This window comes from Hibiscus syriacus, unplaced genomic scaffold (genome assembly GCF_006381635.1).
Source record: "Hibiscus syriacus cultivar Baekdansim isolate YM2019G1 unplaced genomic scaffold, ASM638163v2 tig00110584_pilon, whole genome shotgun sequence".
Classification (NCBI taxonomy): domain Eukaryota; kingdom Viridiplantae; phylum Streptophyta; class Magnoliopsida; order Malvales; family Malvaceae; genus Hibiscus; species Hibiscus syriacus.
Genome location: NW_024062792.1, coordinates 3,373,735 through 3,397,377, shown reverse-complemented (window position 1 = coordinate 3,397,377; position 23,643 = coordinate 3,373,735). Strand labels below are relative to the sequence as shown.

The 23,643-nt window shown below is 35.0% G+C and overlaps 2 protein-coding genes across 2 annotated transcripts; both read left to right on the top strand.

The window, feature by feature from the left end:
* Nucleotides 1-1,918: 1,918 nt before the first annotated feature.
* Nucleotides 1,919-2,848, top strand: LOC120133699. The gene has a single exon (XM_039150228.1). It carries the CDS (start codon nt 1,919-1,921, stop codon nt 2,846-2,848), a length of 930 nt encoding a protein of 309 aa, XP_039006159.1.
* Nucleotides 2,849-2,916: 68 nt separating this feature from the next.
* Nucleotides 2,917-5,726, top strand: LOC120133698. Its single transcript, XM_039150227.1, has 2 exons — nt 2,917-3,911; nt 5,705-5,726. The coding sequence occupies exons 1-2, from the start codon at nt 2,917-2,919 to the stop codon at nt 5,724-5,726; spliced, it is 1,017 nt and encodes a 338-aa protein (XP_039006158.1).
* Nucleotides 5,727-23,643: the final 17,917 nt, after the last annotated feature.

Here is a 23,643-nt window from a genome sequence, read left to right as displayed (position 1 = left end):
TCAATGAACTTTATTATCTCTCCTATTTTATTTATTACATTTTTAATTTTTTCAATTTACTCAATGAACTTCGAATTGTTCCTATTTTGGTCACTCTGAATTATTTTATTATTATCTAGATACATGACATTTATTATTATTATTATTATTTTACATAAAAATAAATTAAATACAAAATTAAACCTAAATGGTGATCGACTGTAACGAGAAGGAATAATGATTATTTTAATCATTTTAAATTTAATAATAATAAGAAAATATTATTTATTTTAAATTATTTTTATATTTAATATGCAAAGTCATTGAATAATAATAAAAAAGATAATTTGTAGTGACCAAAACATAAGCAATTCGAAAGTTTAGTGTGTAAATTAAAAAAATTGAAAGTACAATGATTGAAATATGAGAGAAAGTAAATTTAAATAATGGATGGTGTAATTTACCCTTTTTAGGAGTGTGAGTTTACATCACCTTATACTATTTTATAATAATATATTTTTATAGTTTAAATTATTTGATGACGTATAGTATTATGTCACACTAATGGAAAAATACTTTTTTTTTTGTTGCCCTTCACATTTTCAAGGCTTCACCTTAATTGATTTGGATCGATCCGGGTCACACACCTTATTTTCGTGGGTGAGTCTCCTAGCCGAGATTTTCTCCATACACAAAGACTCGAATTTAAGACATTACTTAAGCGATATCAAACTGCTTACCACTTAAACCAATCCTATTGGTAGGAAAAATACATTTAAATTGTCAACGAGTTGTCATATTTACAAAAGAAAATCAAAACTTAAGTTTAGATTTAATGATTTAACGGTCTAAATGCTTTAGAGAAAAGAAAAAGAAAGACCATTAACGTAAAAATTCTTTCCAAAGAATTTACATTCTAAAGCATCTATGGTTATACTTTGCCTAATTACTCGGTAAAAGAATGAAGTGCATAGCAGAAAAAGAAATGTACAAGTAAGTGTTTATTCAATTCAATTTCCTCGACAAGCAAACAACTTCCTTTTGAATTCAGGAAACAACTCATATTCCGTGATACCTTTCATTTGTTCTCTATAATTCTTTTTATCATTAAACGAGTCAAAGATTAAGTAATCAGTATAAGTCTAATATGTTATATTAACTTTTTATTGTTAGAATAACAGTTATTAGTAGTGGAGTGATCGACTTTGTTACAAAATAATAACATTAGTGATCGTTTATTATTTTTTGAACTTTAGTACCTTAAAAAATACTAATATTTTAGTATATGTTTATGTAATTTACCCTAAATTTAACCCTCAAAGTAAATATTTATTCTTCTTTTTGTTAAATTGATGTACATCTAACGTAAATATTAAATAAATTAATAATTTGTTTTCACAAAATGGATGTGATAGCCTATTAATCAATGCATATGTATTTATTGTTGTTTGATTATTTTTAATCACATGTCAATTTACATCACCTTACACTCTTTTATAATAATATTTTTTTTAATTTAAATTATTTGATAACGTATAGTATTATGTCACACTAATGGAGAAATACAAGTAAATTATCGTAAGAATTGTCGTATTTACAATATATATATATATATATATTAAATTTGTATTTAATGATTTCACGGCCCAAGTGCTTTAGACAAAAGAAAAAGGATGGCCATTAAAGTAAAATTCTTTGCTTGTATTCCAAAAATTTAAATTCTAAAGCATTTATTCCAAGGTTATACTTGACTGATTTAATCGGGAAAAGAATGAAGTGCATAAGCAGGAAAAGGAAAGCATAAACGAGTCTTTATATTTGGCAACGATGATGAAGATTCAATTCATCAACAAAACCAGAACTCTTTATTTCTTTCGTGCTTTCTTTTGTTCCCTGATTCATTCATCGTCTAAATCACATTCACTTCTCGAAAACGTCAATGGACAAGGGAGAGCAGATTGAACGTCACGATTTTCATGATCATCCCTTGGTGTTGGTTGAAGGCAATGAGAATGAGAAAGCTCTTTGCTCGGTGTGCGGGGAAGTGATCATATCAGCCTCAACCTTTAGTTGTGTATGCTGCAACTTTCACCTCCATCCGGAATGTGCCCAAATATCCAGTTTGATTATCCAACACCCTTTGCATCCCCAACACTCTTATCTTTGGCTTAAACCACCACCAGAGCTGCCGAATGGAGGGAAAGCTTGTGCGATGTGCAAGGAAACATGCAAGTTTCGTTTTTATTCTTGTATCGATTATGGTGATGAGTTTTGTCTCTGCACCAAATGTGCTGTGCCTTCTTGTAATTTGATTGAAAGAGAAAACAAGTCAAAGTATGAGTTCAAAGATGATGGCCACCAGCTTCCCTTCTTCCTCCAAAACCATAAAGACGAACTCAAAACAGCCTGTTGCTCATGGTGTCTAGAATCCTTAATGGGTCCCATTTATGTTTCTGTTGGTTGTAAGATTAAACTTCATCCAAAATGTTTTCATAACTTACCCACAGAAACTGCTCACCCTGGCCACCGTTTGCACACTCTCTTTCTTCACTTTAGGGAAAACAATTTCTTTTGTGAAGTCTGCCAAAAGAATGATAGTGATAATCTTTTGTATCGTTGTTTGGCTTGCAAGTTTGATATTCACCTTGAATGCATTCGACCCAGACCTATTATTGAAGCTAACAGGAATCATGAACACCAATTAACCTTGCTTTCTAGAAATGATTCCTTCGTTTGTGATGCATGTGGCTTCGTTGCTAAGTTTGTTTCCTATGTATGTCTTACATGCCACCTTCAAGTCCATAAAAGTTGCACTTCGTTGCGGCGGAAGATCAAAGATGCTCGACATGATGATGTTCTTCTCCACTAGTATTTCCTTGAAAAAGGAGAATCTGGCGATTGCCAAATTTGTTTCGAGCGCGTGAAAATGGAGTATGGATGTTTCGGTTGTTCGAAGGAAGGTTGCAATTTGTGGTTCACGTGAAATGTGTGTTGGAGTATGATTCCTTGTACACCATAATTGATCAAGAAAATGGAGATAGGGATGATGCTTCGGATTCTTCTTCCAGCATCCGTGTTATCAAGGTGAATGAGCTTGGCGAAGCTATGAAGGTACATCATTTCGACCATGAGCACGATTTGGTTTTAGGAGACAAGATCAAAGGGGACGATGATAGAGCTTGCGACGGGTGCATGTTGCCTATCTCGATCCCGTTTTATTATTGTTCGAGGTGCAATTTCTTCCTTCACAAAACCTGTGCTGAGCTACCCAAAATCAAACATCACTGGTTTCAACTACCCGCCATCACCCTTGAAGCCCGTAATTGGAGACTGCGTAGCTTGTGTGATCGCTTGTGCAGTGGTTTGTTTTATTTTGGTGTTGGAAGCAATAAGTTTTGCCTAAGGTGTGCCGCAGTTCCTTATACCATCAAGAATGAAGGGCACCAACACGTGCTCTTTCTTGATCGAAAATGCGAAGGGAAATGCAACGGTTGTGGTCACAATCATAAGAATTTTGGAGCATTCAGATATAAGGAGTGCAGTTTTAGTTTAGACTTCGCATGCATCACATTACCGCTTGAAGTTAGACACAAATGTGATCGCCACATACTGAAATTGAGTTATGAAGATGGGGAAGATGATCCAGAACAGTTTCGTTGTGATGTTTGTGAAAAGAAGAGAGATGCATACCGTTTGTATTATTCTTGTTCAACTTGCGATAATTCTGTTCATTCCAGATGTGCTCTCGGAGGATATCCGTTTCTCAAAGATGGTACCATTTTTTCAAAGTTTCACGGCCAGGGTCATTTCCATGTCAATTATATAGGCAAGGTTGTTGACGGCTATTCTTATTGCTCGATATGTGGTAAACCTTGCCAAGATGAAGTTGTCAAGTGTACCAAATGTGATTATATCGTTCACGTCGATTGTAGGTATGTTATGAGCTCCTCTTGTTTTTTGTTTTTTCAATCACGGACATCGTTGTTGCTATTATTATTATCTTGAATATTGTTTTAATATCAACTTTACTTTTGCTCTGTCTTCATGATTGTTGCCGGATAAGGCGGCTCACGTGGTTATGAAGGAATTCTAGGCCACATTATACTTCTCACCGCCACATATACACTTAAAGTGCTTGAAAAGGATTGGTTTTAAGTGATCGTTATCCTATGTCGGAGTTGTATGTTGTGTTAATTTGATTTGGTTTGATTGTATCGTATTTAATTCAAGTATTTACTTGACAGTCAGATTTTAGATTTAATTATTCAGATTGGTTTCAAGTGTCTATAATTATATGTCAATGTTGTGTATTATATATTTGGACGGATTAGGTAATATTTTTAGTTTAATTAATTAATTAATTAAAGTTTAGGAAACATTATCTCCCCTGTTGCCACATGCATCACAAAAGAAGGGATTGTTTGGTCTTAACGACAAAGTGAAAGGGTGATCGTGATGAGCTTTATCCTCAATAATGGGTGGTGGCCGAGCACATCTGAGGTGCATAAAAAACTTGTGGGTGGTGGCCGAGCACATCTGAGGTGCATAAAAAACTTGCAACGGACACAACGATAATAAAATCCAAATCGAATAATACATCGGCACAGGTTGCATTCAGGTAACTCTTCATCGGAATCATCGAAAACAATCGAAAGCTGGTGCATATGGTGGCAAGGGTGATCGGTTGTAGAGGGTAGTTCAAGAAATTTTTTATGGAAGAACGTTCTATAATCGAAATAAGCGTACGAAACATCGTACGAGCCGCGGCAACCGTCGCACCAATAAATACCGTTAAATGGATTAATGGAAATCAAAGGAGGTTCATGGGAAGGATGGAGGGTTTCAATGAATATTTTGATATCAATATTGTCACGAATGACGATCAATGACAAGAGATGATTAGTTGTTCGTGACAAATGAGAAAGTTCAGTGTCTAAAACTAGATTTTTTTTAAAGTTTGCATGTGAAATAGATACATCCTTAAAGATTGGTGCTTAAAATTACGTCGTTTTAGGTATCAATAACCACATTAAAACGATATCATTTTTTCCACATCATCACAATGACGAAAGGATATGTCTACATCATCGTACCGTTAAAATTTAACCCCGTGATATACTTAAAATCAAAATTAAAGTTAAAATCAAAGTTTAGTGTTATAATTTAAACAATATAAAGTTTAGTAATATAAACGATACACCACATAAAGTTCAGTGATATAGCTTAGTTTACCCAATTTTTAATTGGATAAACTACACATTTAGTACATAAATTTTAACTTTTGATCTGTTTTAGTATCTAAATTTTTAATTTTTTAAAACCAAAACCATATCTAACGTTTAATTTTCATTTCATTTCAGTACCTGTCGTTAAAAACTTAACACAATTAGTACTTAAACTATCAATTTTGATATATTTTAGTACACAGACTTTCAATTCTTTCAAAACTTAATGTTGAATTTTGAACGGGTACTAAAATGAAACAAAATTAAAATTTTTAACGTGGAGTGCTAAAATGAAAAAAAAACTAAACTTTATGTATGATTTTGAAAAAAAATGAAAAGTTTATATACTAAAATGGATCAAAACTGATATCTTAGGTACTAAAGGCATAATTTATCCTTTAAATTATGAAACGCATTAAGAGAATTTTTTTTTTAATTACCAAAACAGAGAAAGATGAGTGCTTTGCTTTTGTTCGCACTTTGTTTGTTCATATCTTCAGGGATTTTTCTGCAAATTTCTGAAACAGTCTTTAAATCTAATCAGTCAAAGCTGATCGTTGGTGTTTTTTATGTAATGGGTTTCACTTAAATCTTTGGTTTAGATTCCTAATTGGAACTCGCCACTGATCAATGCCTCTTGCTTCGAATTGGAGGGAAAGTTCTCATTTTTAATATATTAGCGTTGCCTTTATTCTATTTAGAGTAGCTTAATCAGTTAATCAGTTTGAAATTGCTCCAAATCGCTTGTATGAAATTGGGAGGTGGTGGTGGGGTAGAAAAATTCTAGGGTTTTGCTTTGAATTGGATGTGATTTCTCTGTTTTTTTTATCTGCTGGGCTTTCCTTTGTTTAGATTCGGGTTGCTTAATTAGCTTAACAGTTCTTCAAATCGTAGAGAAACAGTCTTTTGCAATTCTATTTATATGAAATGGAAGACGGCGGTGGGGAAGAATATATAGATAAATCTAGGATTTTGAATGTTAAGCCACTACGATGTTTGGCTCCCATATTCCCTCCGGCGCCGAGTTTCCCTTCGTTTCCGCATCCCCAAGCTGCCCCGCCTTTTATGTGCTCGCCTCCCGGTGGTCCTTTCCAGTCTGGTTTTGCGCCATTCTATCCGTATGCCAGTTACCCGGACACTCACAACGTGCAAACTCTGATGCCTTATGGGGTCAATGGCACCATTCCAGCGGTTCCTATAAGTTCGTTCAGGAGTGAAGCGAATGGGGATGCCAGAAGGAGTTCGAGAAATCCGATAAGATATGAAAACATCAGCTTTTGCAGCGATGCCTTTCAAACGGAAAATATCTTCAAAGTGCGCTGTGACGCTGTCGACAATAGTGCTAAGTTCAGTGTCACCAGCGTGCGAATTGACAGCAGCCCTCAGCTCACTTATGTGCCTATTGTGTTCCTCTAGCCACCGTGCATACTCGGTATCAAATGCCAGGGCACCTGCACAGCAGTCAATATCATATGATATCACTGATGGATGCCAATGACTACCGCACTTAAAAGCGTTTCTTAATTGTAGTACTCTTCCAAACAACATAACTAGTTTAATAATCGATCAAAATCCAATAACGGGAAAAAAGATCTATTCGATAATCTTATACATACTGCAACACAAAGACTGAAGGCTGTAAATACACATAAAACAGAACTTTTTGTATAACAGAACTCTTTGTAGAAGACAAATAGAAAAGACAGGTCGGTGGCTAAACACCAATTTAGTAAAAAGATTCTGTTGAAACCGTATTTAAGCTTTTTGTGCGCTGCGATCTAACTTAATTTTGGAAACGATTGGGTTTTAAACATAAATAAATAAATTTTGGAATAGTCATCGACCTTTGAGTTAGTAGGTCGAATACCTAAAAAATATATTTTAAAATAATTTTAAGGAAAATGGTTATAAAAGATAAAAAGTGATATGCGTTTAACCATAAATTCGTTTTGAAAAGGGTTCAGGAGTCGATTACACGTGGGGAAGGATTAGCATCCCACAACGCCTAAAATCGGTACCTAAGTGATTATACATTATATGAATATTGAAATTGGAAAATTTGAATATACATTTAAAAATGATCTTTTTTTTATATAAATTAAAAGGGGTATTATCTTGTAAGAATAATTCTCGAAAATACATTTCTTGTCAGTTAAGGGGCATTTCCATAGATTCTCCATACACGATAATATTGCTCTAATTTTTAATGAATTACAAACATTGAATAAATATATTAAAAAATCATTGAGATGTAAAAAAAATATTTTTTTACGAACAATTCTTGAAAACGAACTCATTGTTAGTTAAGGTACACTTCCATAAATTCCTTGTACAACATATTATCCCAATACAATATGCATTTACAATAAAGGGAAACCAACGAGGGCTTAAACAAAATACCATAAATACAAGAAACTTAAATGCAATTAATAGGAAATTAATAAAATGTGTGAATGAATAATCGGAGTGAAAAGATAGTAACTTTAAGGATTAAACAGTAAAACAAACAAAGATCATAGCCATAAACAAAAATATCACACAAACTAGGCACTAGAATCATAGTAAAACCGTCATCAACATTCAGGACTAAAATAGAAATCATTAAAATTTAAGGATTGAATCAAACGTTTACCTAAAACATGTATAAATGTAGTCAGTGACTAAAATAGAAACGGAGTGAAACTTGCGATACAATCTAAAACAAGTAAAAATTCATTACAGTGACTAAAGTATAATATTACAAGATACGAGGGATGCGGGAATAATTCTCCCATGTGCCCAAAACGCACAACCCCCTTTCCCAGAACGACATCATTTAGGATCGGGTATATAAACCTGACCTATGACCAAAAATGGCAAAACTTTCTCATTTCTTCAAACTCATTTTCTCTCTTCAAAATGGGAAAGATAGAGTTTCTCTGCACTCTCTCATTTCTACTCCTCGCCGGGGAAGCTAACAGCCTCGGGCTATCGCTTGCTGGAGCACTCCGCTGCAACCCACAGCGGCCAGAGTTCGAGTAACTTACCCCAAAACAACCCCTATCTCCTAAACCCATTTTCGAAACTATTTAAGCCCAAAAACCCATGAAACTCCCTATATCTAAGAGTTTACCTTCGAAGGACACAGCTCTCCGATGACGCTTGAAGACTCTGGTGACGGCGAGGTAAGCTTCTCCTCCTTTCTCTCTTTATTTTTCTCCTTTTTTTCAAAATACATTCTGAGTTTTTCCTCTTTTCTCTCTCTCTCTCTCTCTCTCTCTCTCTCTCTGAAAATCCATACTCTCATGTTGATTACTCTCCTATTCTTTTATGTTATTTGGGTTGCATGCTTCTGGTAAGGGTTTGACCCTTTGTTGTTTAGCTATTTTTGTGCTAGGGGTGCTGATCGAGGATAGTGGTTCAACGAGGACAAAGCCTTGTCCTAGAAAGTGATGATGTGGGTTACACAGGGGGTAAAAAAGTCACCCTGAAGTTCTTTTATTTTCTTTCGATGACCTACGTAAAGTCTAGCGGATGCGACAGATCCATGGAACTGGTGGTTCATGGGCGACACTTAAGTGATACCTTGATCTGGACTGTTGGAAAGGGTACAGATCTAACGATCGATATCTACAAGCGACAGCGGTGACTAGGGTTTGAGCACCCTAAACATTATTCTAGATTTGGACTGTTAAATGGTCCAGATCTGACGATTCCCACGAGAGGCGACACTGAAGGGTTATGAAACCCTAATGATCCTTTGATTTGGACCATTGGATGCCATCTGATCCAATGGATAAGAGACCAGTCAGCTAGGAGATTACTACAAAACCCTAGTTATTTTGGGTTTTATCTCGGGTCGGCTGTAACTATTTTATAATCTGGGCCTTCAAAATATTAAATTTAAATTTCAACTTATATATATATATATATATATATATATATATATTTGTATAATAATAATATATATTACTATTTAAATAATTAACCTAATATATAAGATAATTAATAATATATATAAACACAAGCGAAAATTCGAATGAAACCCTCGGACAAAACAAACATCTACAGTTGCCCCTCTTTGCTCATTGTCGTGCGATGAGAATAGAGCAAAGATCAAAAGATGGTCATATTTTTTCGGTTATGAGGAAATTGAAAGATTATCTGCTCCACTGCAACTTCAAGGTAGGTCGAAATTGATCTGGTACATTTTCTGGGTAATCATATTTGAAAGATTTGATTCACTTTGCTGCTCTTCAGGAAAGGTTGAATCGAAGTTGATTTGCTTCAAATTTGCTTCACTGCTCTTCAGGAAGATCAAACTTGAAAGAAGAAGAATATGCTCCACTATTCTTTAGGGAAAACCAAATTTTTTAAAGGAATTTGATTCACTCCACCACTCTTTGGGAGGAACTGAACCGGGATCGATTTGTTTTTCTTGTATTTACGAAGATCGAACCTAAAAATCAAACATTACCAATCATCAATATATGTTTGATAATTTGAAAACATAATACCCAAAGGTTTAGAATTTGGAGAATCTTTGAAAATCATTTTCTCTTGTGGAAACTTGTCTTGCATCCATTAGATATGGGAATCTACCTTGACTCGAGTGCCATTTGAACCTCTTCCTTCTTAGGACTTCGAATTGGTTGATGACTTCTTCTTGTCATAAATCTTTAGTTTTCTTGAAAAACCTATAAAATATTCATCTTGAAAGAGCAACGTATTTGAATAATGAATACAATGATGTAATTCATTTATCATTAATCTTTTGAGAAAGTAAAAAGGTCTTCAAGAAAGTCAAAATTGGAACTTTCACAGAAACAACCCAAAATAGACAAAGTTAATTTCTAGAGTCTTATGGAAGACAAGGTTAAGATTTTTAGGGAAACGATCTCAAGAAAGACTAAAGTGGGGTTTTTAAAGAATCGAGCCTAAAAACCTCAAGGAGAAAGTTCTTTGGGGAATAATTTTTAGGAAGACTAAACTGAACTTTCTAGGACACAAGTCCTAAGAGAGTCAGGATTGAAGACACCATTACAGACAGATTAACTTCTCTATACGAAAAAGTCAAGTTGAGGAAGGATACTATTGAAAGGTTACTCATTCACGAGAAATTTAAGAAAAACCACACTAAAAGAAAAACTACACTAAAAGATTGAATTCTCTTCATGAAAAAGTCAAGAATAACACCACTAAAATGTTGACTTCTCTTCATGAGAAACTCAAGAATAACATCACTAAAAGGTTGACTTATCTTCACAAGAAAGTAAGAAAAACACCACTAAAAGGTTGATTCTTCTTCGTGAGAAAATCAAGAATAGCATCACAAAAAGGTTGAATTCTCTTGACGAGAAAGTCAAGAACACCCACACTAAAAGGTTGATTTCTCTTCACGAGAAAGTTAAAAATAACACCACTAAAAGGTTGAATTCTCTTTATGAGAAAGTCAAGAATAACATCACTAAAGGTTGACGTCTCTTCATGAGAAAGTCAAGAACGACGCCACTAAAAGGTTGACTTCTTTTCATGAGAAAATCAAGAATAACATCACTAAAAGGTTGACTTCTTTTCACGAGAAAGTCAAGAATGACAATATTGAAAGATTGACTTCTCTTCCAAAGTTAAGAATAACATTACAGATAGATGGACTTCTCTTCACAAGAAAGTCAAGAATGACAATATTGAAAGATTTACTTCTCTTTATGAGAAAGTCAAAAGTGACAATACTGAAAGATTGACCTCTCTTCATGAGAAAGTCAATAATAACAATACTGAAAGATGAGCTTCTCTTCACGAGAAAGTTAAGAATGACAATATTGAAACATTGACTTCTCTTCACGAGAAAGTCAAAAGTGAAAATACTAAAAGATTGACTCATCTTCACGAGGAAGTCATGAATAACATTGAAATATTGATTCCTCTTCACGAGGAAGACAAGAATGACCATATTGAAATATTGACTTCTTTTATAAGGGAGTGATGAATAACATTGAAAGATTGACTCCTCTTCACGAGGAAGTCGAGAATGACCATACTGAGAGATTGACTTCTCTTCACGAAGGAGTGAAGAATATCATTGAAAGATTGACTATTCTTCACGAGGAAGTTAAGAATAACATTGAAAGATTGAATCCCCTTCACGAGGAAGTCAAGAATGACCATACTGAAAGATTAACTTCTCTCCACGAGAAGTCAAGAATAACATTGAAGGATTGACTTCTCTTTAGGAGAAAGTCAAGAATAACATTGAAAGACTGACTCCTCTTCACGATGTAGTCAAGTTGAAGCTTCAAGGGAAAATGAGACAATATTGAGTTTTCTAGAAGACATGTTCTAAGAAGGTCACGATTGAAGTTTCTAGAGAAACCATCTTAAGAGAGATAAAATATTTCTTAAAACAGATTTTACAGACATCCTTATGAGAGAGATCAAAATTTATTATGTATGTATGAAATGATGTATGATGCAATGACACAATTTCATGTATCATGTATAAATGCATGTTTTCTTGATCTATGGTAGAATAGTTACAAGAGCGATCTTTATTCTCTTCCTAATTAAGTTGTCTTCACTTTTTGTTTGTACCAACGTGTACTCTTGTAATTCTTGACTTGTGTCAATTTCTTCTTACCCCCAGTAAATTTTTACCCTTGATAAGATTGGCTTTCTCTGCCTGAACTCGTGTAAAAATCCAATAGAGCTTTCATCTCTGAAAAGAGGATCTACTATTTCAGGCTTTGGAGACTATGTATGTGACTATGCCAAACTTAGCAAGATTCATAAAGATCAATAGCAGAGTAGCGTTTGTTATGATTTGACTCTTGAAACACATCAAATGGAGGGTCTATCCTAATTCCTTTCATGTCTCCATATCTAATCGGATCTCGAACAAGGCCATATGTATCACATCGTGCCGAGAGGTTTAACAACAACCCATCATTCAATCTTAGTTGTCTCCACTAGTTTCTTGCTGTTAAAATTTCATCGCTCATTTTGTGGAAAAAAATATTCACCATTCCTCACTTTTAACCTCGAGGGTTGTAAAAGACAATCTTCAACCTTGGTAAAATTAGAATTTACGGAAACACCATATGAATGCAACATTGGTTCAACGCCATAGTTACTAGTTCTTAAAACGATCGACAACTTATTCATCATTTCATGTGGCTTCTGCCTAGATTTTTCAACCAGGGAAGCTCTTTGCATGGTGTTCAGAGCTTTTGTATAGCGTTGCAATGACACCAAAGAACAAAGCTCAGTGGGAATACAAGTGAGAGACTTTGTTTTGCCAACATTATTGCATGGGAAATCACCAGTATAATGCAACTGTATGTTATACTGACAGACCACAAAATCATATATAGTAAACTCCATTGTCCATGTTTCACCATTTTCATTCTTCACACCTTTCTTTCTCATTGGAAATAAATGCTTGCTCAATTCAATGATCTTGTATTCCTGGATGACATGAGCCTTAAAAAATGCCCCAACATTTATCATTTCTAGATGACATGGGCCTTCAAAAATACCCTAACATTCCAAGCTGTAAGGCTCATTCTCAATGTCTATTTGATTTGAATCTTATAAATCCCGTGAGTCCTGGTTTTCGTAATGCCCCAATGTGGGTACTTGTGGCTCTGTTCTTGCCCATATATAATAATCTTGAATGATCTCATTCTGGTGTCACTAAACATCAATGTTATTGAATATCTTGAGGGATTCTCTTCATGATTCCATAGACACTTAATAAGTGATCAATTCTTCTAACAAAATATCATGCATTTTTGTTATGAGTTGGGATATATGCCCCTTTCGAATAAGGCAATCATCTACTTCTTAACGGTTTACTGAAAACGTCACAAGAGAGTGTTACAAGTTCTACCCTAACGCCATGAATAATTCTGATCTTGTATTCTTAACATGAACTTCATGATGGATTAAATGCATTTTTATAGAATATTTAGGTAAATAAAGAAAGAAAGAGCAAAAACACACTCAAACAAGACAATGCAAGTGAAAAAATAACAAAAAACTTCATGATGGATTAAATGATCTCTTCCTAATTAGGATGCCCCATTACTCATTAGATATGTGGGTGCTCGACCGGATCTTCAGGGTTGTTTCAATCTAATGGCCCACTTACTCATTAAAAGACCATGACCAAAAATCGATCAGATTTTATATTTTTCTCTTTGGTACCCCACAATTCTTAGTGGCATGCCCCAAGCTTCGTATCCATGGCTCTCAATTCTTTTCTAGGTACGAACGGGGTGTTCCAAGATAGGTTGTCATTCTCGACGCATTAGTCTGATGACACTAATATCCTTTATCAATTATTTTCTCTCTATCAACAACCTTGGTTGCCAACACCCGGATCATTTGAGTCGATACATCTTATAGAGAACTCGATGCTTGATTCTCCATATCTTGTTATAACCCAGTCAACTACTATTGCAACCGATCTTGTGATTCCTTATGAGATTACTCCATTGTTTCTATTTGTTTGTTCATGATGATGAGGAAGTGGTATGAATGAATGATCTTGGTATTACTTTCACATAACCCTCCATAAAGTATTTCCATGTTTTAACAACTAGTGCATGTAAAATGCTTAAAAAAATGTGATACAAATGCACGTATGCAAAAAGTGTCATACCAGAGTGACCATCGTAAAACAATTTTTATTGAACAAAGAGGTTTCTGTACATTAAACAAACTTTACATATAAGGGATATCTTTAAATCCTAACTTCTGTATCTCTCTCAAAAGCCAAATTAACTTCCACTCATGCTCGGGTGTTGAGTTATCAATCTGCTTCAATTCTCTTACAAAGCCAGCTAAATCGACCAATATGTGAGCCACATTGCTTTTTTGGGTGATAGCTTTATTCATGACGTTGTATTTTTCCTCCATCTTATGTGTCAATTCTCGGAGTTGTAGACAATGTTGTTCATTCTCCCTTGTAAGAAAGCCTCTGTGGTCAAGAAGTTCTCGTACAAGATCTTCGTAATCATCTATAATCTTCATCAATGTCTTATTCTTGGCTTTAGTGTCTTCTAGCTCATCGTCAATCTCACACTTGTGGAACTGATATGAGGCTTCCATATTTGCCTTAGATATATTCAACATCTGATTTTCGGCTTAACATCTTCTCAAATCAATAGCGGCTGAATTGTACATTTTTTTTGCAATATATAAATCTTAAGAGAATTTCTTGGCTGGACCTTCACGCTCCTTGCAATTCTCTCTCCATTGTTCAACATCATTTTTCAGTTTAATGACCCATTTCGCTCAATCCTATGGGGTATTTCTATACCAGCATTTTTAAAGGCTTGACTGATCCTTTGAAAATCGTAACAAATGGCATCTGACTCTCTATTCATTTTATCATTTTCAAGCTTCGTACTTCAACAAACATTCTTTCTCTCAGATATCCCCACTGATACCTTACCTTTGAACACTTTTAGCTCCATCTTAACAGGATAATCGGTTACCAAACTAGGTCGACATTTCATCTCGAACTCCAATATTACATGATCCAAAAGATGTTGGACTTGGTGCTTGAAGGTGGTGCAATTCTCAATGAAATGTCCTTGGGCTTCGACATGATATTCACAATGAGTATTGACGTCATACCAACTTGGATATGGAGGTTTCCAAGGTTTCACATAATGCAGGGTGACATCTCGGGCTTCTAAAAGGTTATCATATAACTCCTTACATGATATAGGGATATAATCAAAATGAGAGCTACCTTTCGGCTTGGATTAAACTGGAGTCCTCAGGTTTATTTCTCCTGATGTTGGGAGTAGATTCTTGAATAACAACGAGTTTTGATTGCATGATTTCCTTTCATCTTTTTGAACTTCTACAATTGTCACCATTTCTTTGGTATCTCTAGATAATTTGTTAATACAAATGGTCATTGTGTGTGATTTCTTAGACTGGATAGGGTCATCTTGTTCTAAAGTAGCCCCTTGTGTATTTGACATCGTGGGATTGTTTTCATCGAGCTTTTTTTTTCTTTTGTAGAAGTCTCTTTTCCTTTGGCCAAAATAGCTATTCTATCCATCATCCTGGACATTTTCTCCCTCACGTCTCTTATCTCCTTTTGCTCTTCGTTGGACATACGATCTTTGTGTGCATAGCTCTCTACTATTCTCGGAACCTCCTCAAAATGTTATTCCCTAGCTGTGTTATAGTTTGTTTGAGCAAGAAACCTTTTGTCCATCAATGGAACCTTTTACTTCGATGACCACTCACAAATCAACACCTTCTGATTATGTCATGATCATGCAATGCAAGCAAACATAAATGAAATAGAAAAGCAAGTTAGTACAAAAAGACAATAATTATTATAAAAGCAATAATAGCAACATAAATAAATTAATAAGCTAATACAAGACTAGAATGCAAATACAAATGCAAATGCACAAGGTGTTCATTCCAAAAGCGACCACCATAGAACAATCTTCATCGGACTATAAGATTTCCTTACACTAGACAGACGAGCTTCATTTTCTTCATTTACACTAGACAGATGAACTTCGTTTTAATTCACCTACTGTGATTGTTGGATCTCTAGATCTCAATTTCTGTGGGATTCTCCAAGAGGAAAGCGACCTTGATATCTCGTGAATGATCTTCTTATTCTCGACTCAACTAGCATTTGACTATTTTCTACCATTTCAATCTTTTTTCATTTAATAGGAGTCATCGATCGACTTTGAGCTCTTCTTTTATTGATCAACTTTGTTTATAAGTCGTCACTCTTATTATGGATTTGACTACCTAGTTATGGAACTCTTATGTCGATATAAAACCCTTCTAATTTGGTCAATCACTTTTGAATTAACACCTTGTCTGGTTATGATGTGAAAATGCAAATGAAAACAAAAGACAAAGAAAAATATGATTAAACAAAGTAAATTGTTAGTACCACACAACCAAAAAAGCAGAAAAAATATTTACGGAAAGAAAATATCCTACCGAACATTTTATCTACCCTTACATGCGTTTATAACAGTCCTTCCCAGACATGTTTTCTACCCTGACACTTTGTTCAACATATAAATCCTAACCTCATGCCATCTAGTTCACAGGCTTTGTACGAAAATATAAAACCTAACCGCATACTATCCTAATTCTCATGCTTTTTGGAAAATAAATAAACAAATAAACAAATATATATATTTGAGGAAAGGTTAGAATGATTTTCCCCTTTGTGACTTTTGAAGAACCATCGGCATAATTTTGGTACAAAATGGGCAGAGTTTTGGTACTACTAAAAGGATCCTCGAATTGTCCTTTGCTAGTGTCCCTTGGGCCTACCATGCCTTAGATCCTCACCCATTATAGGCTTAAACGGGTCAAGTTCAATTTGAGAGGATGCATTTCCATATGTCCATTCGAGAAAACTTAATGCTTTTCTCGTAAACCCAAGGAATATGTACCCCAGAGGTTACATGCTAAAGCCTATGTGGAGAAAAATAATTTTTTTCTCACGTAAGCGTAGCGTTCACCCCTACCTAATAGGACAAAGCACAATTAAAAGGCTATAACTATTCAAATGGTTATAACGTGTGTGAGGGGGCACTCACAATCCTTTGCCTCGATCCAAAAACAAACAAACTTAAAAATGTCAGAAATCTGAAACACGTAAATCACACATTATTATAACTAATAAATAAAAGACGTATGATACGATGCAAACAAAAGATGAGGACCAAAATTTATATATCATTCAATTTTACCATTTTTAACTAAAAAGATGGCGTATAATCGATTACGACCTAACACTCTAATGTCCCCAATGGAGTCGCTAAGCTGTCGGAACTGTCCTTAAGCTTTTTGGGCGCTATGGCAGGGAGAAATCCAACTTAATTTTGGAAACGATTGGGTTTTAAACATAAATAAATAAATAAATTTTGGAGTCGTCGTCGACCTTTGGGTTAGGTAGGTCGAATACCTAAAAAATTAGCTTTTAAAATAATTTTAAGGAAGATAATTTCAAAAGATAAAAGTGATATGCATTTAACCAGAAATTCGTTTTGAAAAGGTTTTGGGAGTCGATTACGTGTGGGGTGTAACATCCTAATTATCGGGTCAGTGGTTAAAATGTAAGAATTTTAAACTCGATAGTTGAGTCATTATAAGTTGATAAATTCAATGATTTATGGTGGAATTTCTGTGTAGGGCTTGATGGTAATATTGATATATTAGAGAGGGCAAAATGGTATTTTCTTGATAAAATATAATGATCTCCGATAATTAGGTGTTAAACACGTGGAATAGGGATTCTGAAAGTTTTTCTTTATTTATTTCCTTCTTCTTCTTGCCGTGCACCTCTCCATAAAAAGGTAAGATTCTGAAAGTTATTGTTTCCTTTAATTTTTGGTTTGGTTATGGAAGTTGTGGTGTTGTATAAGCTTAAGGAAATGTTATATAGTATTAAAACAAGATGAGTGTTTTAGAGATGAAAATGTAAAATGGGTTTGGAGATGAAATTTTGATTTGAAGTAGTTTTTGAAGTTTTAATGAGATATTTGACTTGTCAATGAGTTAATTAAAAGGTTAGGAGTATTAGAAATGATTAAGAGCTTGGTTGAAAACATGGCATGATTCTTAAATGTAAGTGTTTCAGTGAGAATTTGGTATGTTTAAGAGTAGTAATTGATGACAAGTTGGATGGAATGAAAAAAGTTTAGTTTAAAGGCTTAAGGAAGGATGATATAATAGATTTGAGAGGCATTTTGGGTGATTTTCGAAGTAAAAATGGCAATTATGAGCTTCAAGTATCAGTACAGTTAGAGCAATATCGATACTTCAAGGGAAAATCTATGAAATTATTAAGGGTAGTATCGATACCAGTTGAAGAGCGTATCGATATTGTGTAGGTAGTATCGATACCAATTGAAGAGGGTATCGATACTGTGTGGGTAGTATCGATACTAGGGGATGGTATCGATACCATTTTTAGGATGCAATTACAGAATACCAAATCGGTATCGGTACCTTGAGGAGGTATCAATACCCTTGAAGAGAAATATCGATATTGGAGAGATAGTATCGATACATCTAGGCATGAAATGGAAAGTAAGAGTTTCTTGCATCCCAAGTTATTCTGATTTGATATAAATAAGTTGAAGAACAATATTGATTTCGATTATTTTGTGTAGTGTTTGAACGTAATCAACTTCCGGTCAACTCGGCATATTGATTATCAATTTGGAAGGGTTAAGGATTTGGTTTAGACTTCAGTGAGGCAAAGGTGAGTGCAACTTCTCGGTTTTGTAATAGATTTGAGGAAGGCTTGCCATAAGCCAACATCAGTGTTTTCGATCGAAAACTTTGTAATTTTTTTATTTTTTACATTGCAATGTTTTATTCGATTTATATTATACGATCTATTTTTTATGACTATATGATTATGGAAATGTGAACTTTAAACAAGTGAATGTGAAAAGTCTTTATGAGAGAGATACTATGTGAATAAGAAACACTTCGAATAATGATTGAACATAATTATGTGATTAATAGCCCAAAGTATATGTATGAGGATTAGAAGTATATTTGTCATGCCAAGAGTCGAGGGTTTTATGTGGTCTTTCGGGATAATTATGTGGTCTTTTGGGATAATTATGTGGCACTTCGGTATAGATTATGAACCGTGGTGAATTAGTGCACAACCTCAATGTACTCAAATACCTAGCTTTCTCAATAGTATACCTTGGGCATTTGGATCATAAGTATACTTTGGATATGAAAAATAAGAAGAGTTCTTTGTAAAACATTTCGAATAAAACAAATAAGATTTTGTTTACTAATTCATCGACTCAGCATGTGAATTTTCTCACACATAGGTTTGAAGAAAGTAGAAGAGTGAAGTTAGCATGGATAGCGTACACCTTTGAAGATTAGATCAGAACAAATTAAATGTATTAAGCGTTTAATTTGCAAATGCTATTATTTATTTTGTAAACTCCTAAATTTTGGAATTTATGTAAATTATTAAGATTGTATGTGAAATGATTATCTTATTAATGAAGTTCATACCTTTTATTTTTGATACAAAATTTTAATTTTGTTCCTAATTGTGAATTGCATATGTTTTGAAAAGTCAAATGTGACACCTTAGATTCGTATCCAGGTCGGGTACAGGTCAGAGGTGTTACATTTAATGGTATCAGAGCTATGGTTTAAGTTGTTTTAAGTTAAAAATAAAGTCATTGTTTTTAAAATGTGTGCATGCCAACTTTTAATAAAGTTTTTTTATATGATAAGGTGATTAATATGCTATCTTTGCTAATACCTTTAGTAAATTGATCTTAATAGAAGTCGGACTTTGAAGGCTCTCGAAGTGATACGGGAGATAGGATGGAAGAGAGTAGTAACTCACTTGTTCCGAGCACGCAGGGTGAGGAGCAGGCACAACAGGGAGTGCATGTGCAAGATCAAGGGACTTTCTTCCAAACGTTGGACTCGATTCTGATGCATTTCCAACCGTCTGCTCCCTTAGCACCTAAGATGAACGTCCCTAAAGAATTGAGAAGTTTAGGAGCACCTGAATTTAGGGGAGAATTTGAAGAAGGTCCGGTTGCCGCTGATATATGGCTCAATAACTTGAAGTTTATGCTAGAGAATTTCTATTGTTCTGAAATGGAGAAATTGGGTGGTGCAGTTTCATTATTAAAAGGTCAAGCTAGAATTTGGTGGTCAAATGTGATGATGAGAGCTTCAAGGGATCAGGTGATTTGTCACTTCTTTCTGGAGAAGTTTAAGACCAAATATATATAAGGGATCAGTTCATCCGGTAGATGAAGCAGAAATCTATGAGTTTAAAACAAGGGAATCGCTTGGTGTATGAATTCGAGTGTGAATTCAACAAGTTGAGTCCTTTTGCTACAAAGTTAGTCCCTATAGAGAATGACTCTTGTGATTTGTTTGTGGAAGGTTTATGCCCCAGACTGAAAGAGCTATTGTTGCCTCTCAATTTCTCTTCCTTCCAAGAGATAGTGAACCGAGCTAAAGCTTTGGAGAGAGCTCAAAATGAAAGATTTGCATAACAAAGGACACAATGGAATAAGAGTTTTGGTGCATCATCTAGTTCTTCTGAATCAAAGAAGAGTAGAGGTTTGAGTTCTCGACCTCAGACTAGATCAGAATCTACAACATCCTCGGTTAGGGGATCAAATCCAGGTAGAGCAAGACAAACTTATTCGGTGGAATCCGGAGTGGGTAAGCCAAAGCAATTTCAGCACTGTGGGAAGAACCATAGTGGAGTTTGCAGAAGGGTCTCTAGAGCTTGCTTTAAGTGTAGAGAGGCAGGGCATTTTATTCGAGACTGCCTAATGATAATGAGAGAGCCTGCCCAAACAGAAAGATCCACGGCTGCACCTATGAGAGAAAGAAGTAGAGGTAGATGAAGAAATCAATTCGAGTCGACCGCTCATATTGAAGTACGCTCTACCGCTCGAGTGTACAACCTGGAGACCAGTGAAGATTATGATGATCGTGAAATCATTACAAGTACTTTTCAGATAGCTGGTAAATATATTTTAGTTTTGATTGTTCCAGGATCGAATTATTTGTAGGTCAATAGTAAACTGGTTAAAGATTTGAACATTCCGTTAGAACCTGTTCGTAGAAAAATAATTGTGACGAATCCGTTAGGACATAGTGCTCGGGTGAGACAAATCTATCGAGGATGTCCTATACGAATTCTAGGAATTGAATTCCCTGCTAATCTAATGGAATTACCCTTTGAGGAATTTGAGGTTATCCTTGGTATAGATTGGCTTTATCATTATCATGCCAACGTGGATTGCCAACGTGGATTGCCAACTTAAAATGAGTTCAGTTATCAAGTCTTGAGGGATTGGAAGTTAGTGTGGTCAGTGAAAGAATCAATTCTTTAGCTAATGTGATATCATTGATGTCGGCTCAGAAGTTAATGCTGCAAGGATGTCAAGCATGCTTTGCTAATGTAATTGATACAAGAGTTCAAGAAATAAAGCTTGAAGATATTCCGACCATCAGAGAGTTTCTAGAAGTATTTGCGGATGAGTTATCTGGGTTACCTCTAGATAGGGGGGTTGAGTTTCAGATTGAAGTGATGTCTGAATCAGCACCAATTTCAATGACTCCTTACAGGATGGCTCCGAAGGAATTGAAAGAGTTAAAGGCTCGGTTACAGGAGCTTTTAGATAAAGGATCATTAGACCTAGTGTGTCACCTTGGGGTGCTCCAGTGTTATTCGTAAAGAAGAAAGATGGTTCAATGCGTTTTTGTATAGATTATCGTCAGCTTAACAAGGTGACCATAAAGAACAAGTATCCTCTTCCAAGGATCGATGATTTATTTGATCAACTCAAGGGAGTTGTAGTGTTTTTAAAGATTGATTTACATTCAGGGTATCATCAGTTGAAGATCCAAGAAAAAGATGTTCCTAAAACGGCATTTAGGACTCGGTATGGTCATTATGAATTTGTAGTAATGTAATTCGGGTTAACTAACGTGCCTATAATGTTCATGGACTTGATGAATAAAATTTTCAACCGTATCTTGATCAATTCGTGGTCATATTTATTGATGACATCTTGGTGTATTCAAAGTCTAAAGAGGAGCATGATGTTCTTCTTCTTGTGGTTCTTCAAACGTTGCGAAACAAGAAGCTTTACACAAATTTCTCAAAATGTGAATTTTGGTTGTCTGAAGTGGTATTTCTGGGGACATGTGGTTTCTTTTGAGGGAATTCAGGTAGATCCTCAGAAACTTAAAGCTGTGTTATAATGTGAGATTCCAAAGAATGTGTCGGAAGTTTGAAGTTTTTTGGGTCTTGTAGTATATTATCGAAGGTTTGTCAAATTTTTTTTGATGATCTCTCTTCCCTTAACCAAATTGTTAAGAAATGATGTGCATTTTTAATGGACTCTTGATTTCCATAAGAGCTTTTAAGCATTGAAGAAAGTTTTGACAGAAGCTCCGGTGTTGGTGCAACCAGAATCAAACAAAGATTTCACTATTTTTAGTGATGCTTCCCATAATGGGTTGGGTTTTAATGCAAGAGGGGAAGGTAGTTGCTTATGCTTCAATAAAATTTAAGCCTCATAAAAAGAATTATCTGACGCATGACTTGGAGTTAACAGCTGTGGTCTTTGCATTGAAAATTTGGCGACATTATTTATATAGTGAATGTCGCTATATTTTCACCGATCATAAGAGTTTGAAGTATTTGTTGACGTAAAAGGAGTTAAATTTGAGGCAAAGAAGGTGGATGGAGTTACTGAAAGATTATGATGCAATCATTGATTACTATCCCGGGAAAGCCAATGTGGTAGCGAAAGCTCTTAGTCGGAAGACTTTTACCGCTTTTTGTAGTTTAGACGCTCGAATTATGCTAAAGAAAAATGGTGCATTGATGGTTGAGTTAATGTTGAAGCCATTATTGTTAGAGCAGATTAAGGAGTTACAAAAGAAAGATGATAAATGTTTAACTTGGTTCGAGCATGTAGAGAAAAGTGGACTCAAGGACTTCAAGGTTAACTTGAATTGGTGTTTATATTTCAAAAATCGAGTTTGTGTTCCTAATATTGATGAGTTGAAAAGAGATATATTGTATGAAGCTCATTGTAGTCCTTTAACATTGCTCCCAGGAGGAAACAAGATGTATCAAGATTTGAAAGAGCGTTTTTGGTGGCCAGGCATGAAGAGAGATATTACGGAATTTGTAGCAAAGTGCTTAAATTGTCAACAAGTGAAAGTTGAACATCAAGTGCCTTCAGGATTATTGCAACCCATCTCAATTCCTCAGAGGAAATGGGAAAACATTACGATGGATTTTGTAAGGGGTTTGCCTTTATCACTGGGTAAAAAGGATTCGATTTTGGTTATTGTGGATCGCTTTACAAAGACTGCACATTTCATTCCTGTACTAATAGATTTTTCTATGAAGAAATATGTTGAATTGTATATCAAGGAGATAGTGCAACTGCATTCAACTGCATGGTGTTCCAATCTCAATAGTTTCTGATAGAGATCCCAGATTCACTTCGAGATTTTGGAAGTCTTTGCAAGGAACTTTGGGTACCCGATTGAATTTTAGCACTGCTTTTCATCCTCAGACTGATGGTCAACCAGAGCGAAGAATTCAGATTATGGAAGATATGTTGAGAGCATATGTGATTGATTTTACTGGATCATGGGAAAAGTATTTACTGCTTGTTGAATTTTCTTAAAATAATATCTATCAATCCAACATCAAGATGGCACCGTATGAAGAATTGTATGGAAAGAAGTGCAGAACACCACTCAATTGGTATGAATTAAGGGATCGGGAAGTGCATGGTCCATACTTGATTAAAGAAGTAGAAGAAAAGGTTCAAGTGATTCAGTACAAAGGTAGTCTCAGACAGACAAAAGTCAAGCACCGATTTGAATAGAAAAGAAATTAAAT

Excerpts from the sequence above, each read along its gene's own strand:
- LOC120133699 (XM_039150228.1), top strand. The coding sequence starts at position 1,919 with ATGGACAAGGGAGAGCAGATTGAACGTCACGATTTTCATGATCATCCC.
- LOC120133698 (XM_039150227.1), top strand. The coding sequence starts at position 2,917 with ATGTTTCGGTTGTTCGAAGGAAGGTTGCAATTTGTGGTTCACGTGAAA. Across the intron at positions 3,912-5,704 it reads ATCGTTCACGTCGATTGTAG|GGATTTTTCTGCAAATTTCT; the intron begins GTATGTTATGAG and ends TCATATCTTCAG.